Source organism: Barbus barbus (genome assembly GCF_936440315.1).
Source record: "Barbus barbus genome assembly, chromosome: 38".
Lineage (NCBI taxonomy): Eukaryota > Metazoa > Chordata > Actinopteri > Cypriniformes > Cyprinidae > Barbus > Barbus barbus.
In genome coordinates this window covers 19,266,213-19,275,921 of record NC_136716.1, presented here as the reverse complement: position 1 = coordinate 19,275,921, position 9,709 = coordinate 19,266,213, and the positions used below count along the sequence as shown (strand labels likewise).

At 38.3% G+C, this 9,709-nt stretch overlaps 1 protein-coding gene across 2 annotated transcripts; it reads right to left on the bottom strand.

Annotated features, from left to right (window-relative positions):
• Positions 1–5,541, bottom strand: LOC306857432 (hepatic leukemia factor-like). Of its 2 annotated transcripts, none has more exons than XM_079397374.1 (4): positions 5,278–5,541; positions 4,275–4,616; positions 2,949–3,163; positions 1–1,779 (listed from the first exon to the last, which is right to left on the bottom strand). In XM_079397374.1, the coding sequence occupies exons 1-4, from the start codon at positions 5,384–5,386 to the stop codon at positions 1,561–1,563; spliced, it is 885 nt and encodes a 294-aa protein (XP_079253500.1). In that variant the 5' UTR covers positions 5,387–5,541; the 3' UTR covers positions 1–1,560. The 2 variants fall into 2 exon arrangements, with proteins under 2 accessions (XP_079253500.1, XP_079253501.1); XM_079397375.1 differs by having other exon boundaries at positions 1–1,776.
• Between the last annotated feature and the right edge of the window lie 4,168 nt (positions 5,542–9,709).

Below are 9,709 nucleotides of genomic sequence, written 5' to 3'. Positions count from 1 at the left end.
CAGCTTTTCAAAAGCTTTTTATTTTCATAAAGAGCAATGAAACAGAAAAGGGACCCAAAAAAGGACCACAACAGACAACATATTGCAAATATTTAAGTCAAATAATCATCTGAGGAAAGAATGTTAAAATTTAAACATGCTGAAATTTAATATATTTAATATAAAAGACATCTTATTTGTTGAAATATACAACGATTGACAACATTCTATGTGGCCAAGAATAGCGTTCTTTTACCAGGTTTGGCAAATAATAGCATATTTCATGAAGGTACATCGCAACCAAAACATGAAAGGTACTGACAATATAATTTAAAAACAAAAGAAAAAGTATCCATGAAAAAAGTTTCAATATTGGTGCAAGTGCCTGTATAAGATTAGGTAAATCAACTACGATCATAGTACTAAATGTATTGTATTAATGCCCATATACAGTTAACTATATAATTTAGAACTTTTCCATAACGTTTGTTGCCTATAAATATACAGTATACATCAAATTACATAGATATATTCAGAAATCCATATGAAAATACTGTACAAAAACAAGAATAACTTTGTAAAAACATTTAATTGCAATATTACCTTATTGTATTTCATATCATTTGGTCTGTAGTAAAGAGTGACAGACATAAAATACACCACTCTACATTCATTACATAACTGACCAACAAAAGGCAGCATATCTGTTTCAGTAGACTCAGGTTGCCTCTTTGTGTTAGCAATAAGGGCATTGGGACCTTGTTCAATATGCTTTCCTTGATCACATTTTGAACTCAAAAGCATGTTAATGCAGACACTCTGTGCTGAAACTGATGGAATTATTGCAGCAGGCAGTTCCACCTAAACTAAATTCCCAGGATTTAAAAGGATTGAGTGTGATTTTTTAACTGAACTTTAAAATCAGCATAAACATACAGTTTATCTTTCATATACACTATAATGAAGGTAATTAACCTATTAATAATAAAGTAACAGCCAATTTCCATCAAGCTCCATGTGGCACTCATTTCATAAGCAAATTGATTGTCTGTTTTCTAATAGGGATATACAGATATTTAGTATCATATAGAGTTATTTTATGAATTCAAACTCTCAAATCTTGCTACATTCTGTTCTGTCTGTGAGAATAATGTCTTTACGGAGACACAAAACCTTTACGTGCCTGAAGCAGCTATGCACATGTATTCCTCTCATACACAATGCTATGGGTGTCTGTAGAGGAACCGCAGAAGATCCACTAGCTCAGATTTGACTGCTAAATTATGACAAATCATGACAAATGTTTGTGGGCAATGCTACAGCACAGTAAAATCATAAGTAACATGATCTGCAAACAATGGTGGCTTTGTTTGTGATAACAAATAGAGAAAAAGAGTGGGTAGATCTCTAAAAGATGTCTGAAATAACCACACAACGAAACGTTTCTGCCTTCTAAGGCGCCAAGAACAGACTGAGGTGAGGGCTGGCTGGAAAACAGGGCCAGCAGATTTTAACCCAACAATATTGTCCTTTGAATTAGAAGGGCAGGGGTGAGGGAATTTGAGGAGCACCCGGGTGGTCTCACAGAGGGCCATGTTGAGCTTCATACTTGGTTAAGACGTTTTTACACCGCCCCATCTCTCTCCGTAGTTCAGAAACTTCCTGTCGGAGAGCCGCGTTCTCTTTCTCCAGGAAACCAGCCCGGATGGCAATCTGATTCTCCTTTAGGCGCCGAGCATCCCGTGACCTCTTGGCAGCCACGTTGTTCTTTCTGCGCCGTGCCCAGTATTTTTCATCCTGCTCAAAATATGCAGAATAAAAAAGGGTGGGGAAGAGATAGGAGCGCCTAGTTACATTATGCCAAGATTACTTAGTTTTTAGTGTTTTCAATGGTTATGTTAACCCTATAAAGCCTACTGTATCATATTTGATGCACAAAAAACCTCTAAATTGTCAACATGATCAAAATTTTGCTAAGAAAACATATATCTGAAAAACCTGTTGTCTGAATGATAGTTTATTCTTTTTAGCATCATTTTAGTTTTATAGTATTTGTAAAATTGTGTTTTTTTATTTTTGATTATTGGAGTACTTTTTACAAGCAAATACTTTTTCAGTCTTTTTAATTCAGATTTAATGTGTTACTTGCAGTTTCTGTGTAATTAGTGTTTCTACGCCAATTTTTTTTCAATGTGTTACTTTTTCTCTTTTCCATTTATATATATATATATATATATATATATAGTCTTTCCTTCTTTTTTTAAAAGAAATCATGTTAAATGTGAATATCAAATATGATACATCAGGCTTTTGAGGAATGCTTATTTGTATCTCTTAATCATAATTGTATTACATTGCATTACAAGTTTTGCCCCCTAGAATGAAAACTACAAAACTACTCTTTGTTCATAAAATTACATATTTTTACTCAGTTTGGGCCTGTGACTAAAACTGAAGCTTTTTATATCATATACTGTTTGAACCATAAAAGCCTGACTTATCAAATACAACGCTTTTTTTGGACTATTATGTCAGGCCTTACAGGGTAAATAGTTTCTACACAACTAATTTATTTGTACAAGAACAGATGATTATGACTAATTATACCATACTTATTTTTGATTGACAGGACAAGCACGAGAGAAAACAGAGCGTCATTGTGATGACAAGTTTTCTCACGCATTCGCTGCCATGCAATCAGCTTTGAGCAATTTACTACTCTGCAAAGCTGGGTAGGGATCCACTTTTATTTGAACAAATTAAAAATGGCAAATCCTTTAATCCTAAACCCAGCAGAAATGGAGCGATACCAGGAAAAAGGAAGATCACGTGGGTCAGGCCGCCGGAGGATGAATGAACGGACATAAGCTTCTTAGCAAGAGCCTGTTGCCCAGCTGGTCAATGGCAAAGGGTGAAACGGGTGACCAAACATACTCTGTTGGGGGGCTGAGTAACTAGAGCCAAGTTACCTTCATATCATCAGAAATGAAGACTTTGCGTGCTTTCTTGATCATAGGCTGAGGTTTCAGCTCCTCTTCTGAGAACTTGTGTTTGCGTGGGTCGAAAACCTCCTGGCCTGGCACGCTGGACAGAGCGAGGTCTGCCGGATCAGGCTCATAGCTCACTGGTATCTGAATGTCCTCTGGGTCTACTGGACTTGGTGTGTTACGTGATGGAGGCAAAACTGTGGGAGGAAAAACAATCTATTCATTGCTGACTCCATGGTGTAAGTGGTAATGCATTGTAACAACATCTTTTCTGAAGGGCATTTTTTTAATCCGTGGGGCAAAAATGGCTGCCCACTGCTCCGGGTGTGTGTCCACGGTGTGTGTGTGTGTGTTCACTGCTGGGTGTGTGCACTTTGGATGGGTTAATGGCAGAGCACAAATTCCGAGTATGGGTCACCATATTTGGCCGTATGTCACTTCACTTCACTTCACTAACAGATAGTGAAAGGGCTGTCATGAGCGTGTCATTCCACTAGGTGGTGCACAAGACTTTAATAATAAACAGTGCAAATCAAAAGTACTAGAACTGTCGGTTAAACGTCTTTTCTTTTCGTGTATATTATTTTCTTGTGAATATATTTCATGTTTATTGGTCAAAAATTAAACACATTGCGTTATCAATAAAAGTTTTTTATTTTTTTATTTTACTAGAATTTAAATTCTCATTCACCATAGATATTCCATGTTGAGATTACATATTCAGTATAAGAAATCAATAAAACTGATTTTAAAATGTATTTAAAGACCTAACTGAACAAGAGATCAACCATTTTATCCACAATTCCAACATTCAATATAGTTTTCCATAAAACTATGATTAAATGTTGCCAAATGCTCAGACTAGGAAAAGAATGGTTGGTTTGCTAATTTTAGTCAGAGGAAAATACTGACATTTCCATTCAACTTTAAGGCTTGGGTGGGAAAATTAAGCAGTTTTTACAATTGACTACTTAATTTTTTATGAATCAGAAAAAAAAAACATAGCTGCTCAACAATGCTATTTTTTTCTTTTCAACTAATTTAATTTTTTTTTAAATTTAATATAGTCTTGCTTGTCATCACGCAAGCACTTAGAGAATTTAACAGTGGATATTTTTATTATTATAATCATATTATCTGTATTACTTGGCTGGCTTATAAGTAACTGTTTTTTTATATTAATATGACAAAGAATAGGAACAGAGCAAACTCCAACACACTCTCAATAAACTAAAATACATACTCTGTTCCCCATTTAACACCCACACACTGTCATATTGTCACTGTGGGACACAGAAGCCGTAGTACCTGGTCTGCCTGGGCTGTGGAGGCAGTTCTGAGGAACCATGCCTGTGTGGATGGAGGTGATGGTGCGGCTGCTGAGGTCCATGACTGAGATGGGGCCCTGAGGCATTGAAGCCTGCTGTTGCGGCTGCTGCTGCTGGTGATGGAGGCTTTGGTCATGTTGTGCGGGACTAGAGGGGATGCCATTTTCAGAGAGAAACTCCTCAAGGTCCATATACTCCAACTGTAAGCTGTCTCCATCATAAGACAGTGTTTTATCCCAAAGCGTTGGCCCTAAGAAAGCTGATTGAGGAGTGTTTCCATCTTCCTCCAGCTTTTTCGCCTTCTCCCTCTCCTTCACGTAGCCTGAAAGAATATTATCATTAGTTAACACGTCAATTTTTGGCTCCTTTAAAACTCTATGTTTTTTTAAATTTCCATGATTTTTAAAGAGGTTTTTTTTTTTATGACTATTCTTCTCTGCAATCTCATATGTGCACAATAAAGAAATCCATTTTCCACACATTTAACTTGTTGCAATTATTTTTGCCTATTTACTTACTTTTTAAAAGTTTTTAGTTTCAGCACAAATGTCTTCATTGTTAATATTCAAAACAAATTACAATTAAACTTTAGTATATTGGTTTAAGTTATATTGTATTCATTTATTTTTGTAGTGCTTTTAAATTAAAACTTAAATATTTATTCAATCAAAATTGTATGTTTCACTAATTTTTAAGGCACTGTCTTTAATGGCATTCAAAGATTTGGTATTTCAAATTATTATTCAAAACAGCTGTAATCTCAGTTCTGTTATGTCTCTCTAAGTCAAGTTTGTTCATTACTAAAACACAACACAACACACACTAAAGAGTTAATTGAATCTTCAAAACAAAAACAAATAGCTATTTATTCTGGAGATCACAGCAGGAATCAGATTGCAGTTCTTTACAGTAAAAAGTATTATTATTACAATAATGTTTATTCTCCATACGCAGCAATGTAACAAAGTGAAAGCTTTGATCACCTTCATCTTGGTGCAAAGGTAGTTTCAGAGGTTTTTCCAGGAGCGCCTTCAAAACGCCGTTAGTTTGCGGAGGAAGGAAAGCTGGGTTCATTGTGAGCTGTCTGGACATAATCTCTCTTATTCCGTGCAAAAATTCTTTTTAAAAACTAAAAATTGAACTGAAATGAAAGGATATACAGAACAGCGATCATTCGTCTAATAACGACAAGTGAGGATAGATCCTGCTCTACAGCACCGGCTTGAAGTGCACGAGTGTGTGTGTGTAAGAAATGTGATGATCATCACCATGTGTCAAGACTGAGGCATGTGACGTCAAACAGTCAAAGGCGGGGTTATGAACACTTTCGCTCCACTTGCTAGCAGTTTAAACTGTGTTGCCATATCCTCTTGTCATAATTATATTTTCTCTGTTTGATATTGGTTTGGATTAAAAAAAAAAGGTCTGCTAAATTAATAATAAATGTATTTTTTTAAGGTGCTTGTAAATGCGCGCAGCTTTTTTTTTTTTTTTAGCATTTTAGCAAGTGAATGCAGAACAGGGGTGGGGACATCAGTGAAAGACTAATGTGCCCATACATATATATATATATACATACACTCACTGGCCACTTTATTAGGTACACCTGTTCAATTGCTTGGTAACAAATTGCTAATCAGCCAATCACATGGCAACAACTCTCAATGCATTTAGGCATCTAGATGTGGTGAAGACGACTTGCTGAAGTTCAAACCGAGCATCAGAATGGGGAAGAAAGGGGATTTAAGTGACTTTGAATGTGGAATGGTTGTTGGTGCCAGATGGGCTTGTCTGAGTATTTCAAAAACTGCTGATCTACTGGGATTTTCACGCACAACCATCTCTAGGGTTTACAGAGAATGGTCCGAAAAAGAGAAAATATCCAGTGAGCGGCAGTTGTGTGGACGAAAATGCCTTGTTGATGTCAGAGGAGAATAGACAGACTGTTAGAGATGATAGAAAGGCAACAGTAACTCAAATAACCACTCGTTACAACCAAGGTATGCAGAATACCATCTCTGAACGCACAACACGTCGAACCCTGAAGCAGATGGGCTACAGCAGCAGAAGACCACACCGGGTGCCGCTCCTGTCAGTTAAGAACAGGAAACGGAGGCTACAATTCGCACAGGCTCACCAAAATTTGCTGCGACATTCAGACGGTAGGGTCAGAATTTGGCGTAAAGAACATGAAAGCATGGATCCATCCTGCCGTCTCAACGGTTCAGGCTGGTGGTGGTGGTGTAATGGTGTAGGGTATATTTTCTTGGCACACTTTGGGCCCCTTAGTACCAATTGAGCATCGTTTAAATGCCACAGCCTACCTGAGTATTGTTGCTGACCATGTCCATCCCTTTATGACTACAGTGTACCCATCTTCTGATGGCTACTTCCAGCAGGATAATGCACCATGTCACAAAGCTCAAATCATCTCAGTCTGGTTTCTTGAACATGACAATGAGTTCACTTTACCTCCACAGTCACCAGATCTCAATCCAGTAGAGCACCTTTGGGATGTGGTGGAATGGGAGATTTGCATCATGGATGAGCAGCCGACAAATCTGCAGCAACTGCGTGATGCTATCATGTCAATATGGACCAAAATCTCTGAGGAATGTTTCCAACACCTTGTTGAATCTATGCCACGAAGAATTAAGGCAGTTCTGAACGCAAAAGGGGGTCCAACCCGGTACTAGCAAGGTGTACCTAATAAAGCGGCCAGTGAGTGTGTGTATATGTGTGTGTGTGTATATATATATATATATATATATATATATATATATGTATGTATGTGTTGGGTTTGTAAATGTAATAGGTTACAGATTACAAGTTACCCTACTTAAAATGTAATGTGTAATAGTGTAACTTTTCAATTACTTTATTAAAGTAATGTAACCGATTACATTTGGTTACTTTTCTAAATTTCTAATGTTTTCAACTGTTAATCATTTTCAAACATGTAAAGCAGACAGGGTTAACCTTGCAGTAGTACTCAACACTGATTACTGCCAGACTTTCAAAATCATTCATCACTTGAATTAAGATTATAATATTTTAATTTTAAAGGAGACATTGGATGCCAAATATCTTCATTTGCATATAAATGTGCCTTGGCAGTGGGTGGACACAACCACCCTACAATGATAAAAAATTTAAAATGATAAAAAGCCCTTTTTTTTTTTAATCCCCGAAAACCTAAACAGTCTCAATTATCAAGCCATTTTGATTTTGGAGTGAATAACCAGCGCTCCCTTCCACCTTCAAAACCATGACTGCGGTGAGACCCTTGAGCAAGAACCGAACCCCCAACTGCTCCCCAGTTGCCACAGCAATATGGCTGCCCACTGCTCAGGGTATGTGTTCACAGTGTGTGTGTACTTGGATGGGTTAAATGCAGAGCACAAATTCCAAGTATGGGTCACCATACTTGGCCACACGTCACTTCACTTTCACTAAATTTGTTTATGTCTGGCTTGAGCAAATTATTTTGCTCCAGACTGCTTTCTGGCCACATTTAAAAAAAAAATTCTATGAAGATCTGGCAACACTGACACTTTACCGCAGGGATCATGAGCGCAGCTAGCCCCGTGCTAAGTTAAGACTTCTTTCACGGTTATTTTCTTTTGTTCTTTGATTTACATCAATGACAGACTTCAGCAGGTTTTACTTTAAAAGCAGCGCTGTTTCTTTAAAACCTGATGCACATGACTCGGATCTGACACATAATCTATTTTCTCCAAACTCTTTACGGTCATTTAAGACTTTATAACTCATTTAAGACTAAGTTTACAAGGTCACTTGCCAAAACCGCACATTTGGACAATTGTGTGTGTTTTCATCAGTTGAAGCGCTACTGGTGCGCTGTCTCAAGCGGCTCAGCGTATGTGTACAGCCGAACAAGCAACCTTTCAAACTATACTTCACTGCACCGTTTAGGCGGCTTAACCGCAGGTAGGCCTATGTGTCACCACATTCTCGGGTTCTGAAGAATAAAGAAGGAAAAAGTTAATCTTCTGAAATGAAGCCGCAATATCTTCTCAGGTAAAAGTTATTAGAACAGTGTCTAGGGACAAGCTGGCCATCACACTGCTCTGGCCTCATCAGCCCGTATGTATCCTATTATTTGATTCGCTCTTGTCGCTTATGGTGGAACAGCATCACGATGATCTTGTCTTTGGAAAATATTATTTTATTCGCTTTCGTCAGGAACAGCGAATCTCTTTAAACCTGGCAGTTGTTCCCACTACATTGCATTGTTATATTTCGTAAAAGTTTTACCCGCCAACTGGCGACTGACATATTTTTACTCGCATTTGGCGCTTGGTGAGTGTTAATTTTAGGCTTTGTTTATATATATATATATATACAGTGGGGCAAATAAGTATTTGATACACTGCCGATTTTTCAAGTTTTCCCACTTACAAAGAATGGAGAGATCTGTCATTTTCATCGTAAGTACACCTTAACTGTGAGAGAAAGTCCAGAAAATCACATTGTATGATTTTTAATAATTAACTTCCATTTTATTGCATGAAATAAGTATTTGATCACCTACCAACCAGCAAAAATTCTGGCTCTCACAGACCTGTTAGTTTGTCTTTAAGAAGCCCTCCTATCCTCCACTCATTACCTGTATTAATTGCACCTGTTTGAACTCGTTACCTGTATAAAACACACCTGTTCACATACTCAATCAATCAGACTCCAACCTCTCCACAATGGGCAAGACCAAAGAGCTGTCTAAGGACACTAGGGACAAAATTGTAGACCTGCACAAGGCTGGGATGGGCTACAGGACAATAGGCAGACAGCTTGGTGAGAAGGCAACAACTGTAGCGCAATTATTAGAAAATGGAAGACATTCAAGATGACTGTCAATCTCTCTCGGACTGGGGCTCCATGCAAGATCTCGCCTCGTGGAGTATCAATGATCCTGAGAAAGGTGAGGGATCAGCCTAGAACTACACGGGAGAACCTGGTCAATGACCTGAAGAGAGCTGGGACCACAGTCTCAACGGTTACCATTAGTAACACACTACACCGTCATGGATTAAAATCCTGCAGCGCACGCAAGGTCCCCCTGCTCAAGCCAGCGCATGTCCAGGCCCGTCTGAAGTTTGCCAAAGACCATCTGGATGATCCAGAGGAGGCATGGGAGAAGGTCATGTGGTCAGATGAGACCAAAATAGAACTTTTTGGTATAAACTCCACTCGCCGTGTTTGGAGGAAGAAGAAGGATGAGTACAATCCCAAGAACACCATCCCAACCGTGAAGCATGGGGGTGGAAACATCATGCTTTGGGGGTGCTTTTCTGCAAAGGGGGCAGGACGACTGCACCGTATTGAGGGGAGGATGGATGGGGCCATGTATCGCGAGATTTTGGGCAACAACCTCCTTCCCTCAGTAAGAGCATT

Excerpts from the sequence above, each read along its gene's own strand:
- LOC306857432 (XM_079397374.1), bottom strand. The coding sequence starts at position 5,386 with ATGTCCAGACAGCTCACAATGAACCCAGCTTTCCTTCCTCCGCAAACT. Across the intron at positions 3,164-4,274 it reads CCACAGCCCAGGCAGACCAG|TTTTGCCTCCATCACGTAAC; the intron begins GTACTACGGCTT and ends TTCCTCCCACAG. Across the intron at positions 1,780-2,948 it reads TCATTTCTGATGATATGAAG|CAGGATGAAAAATACTGGGC; the intron begins GTAACTTGGCTC and ends GCATATTTTGAG.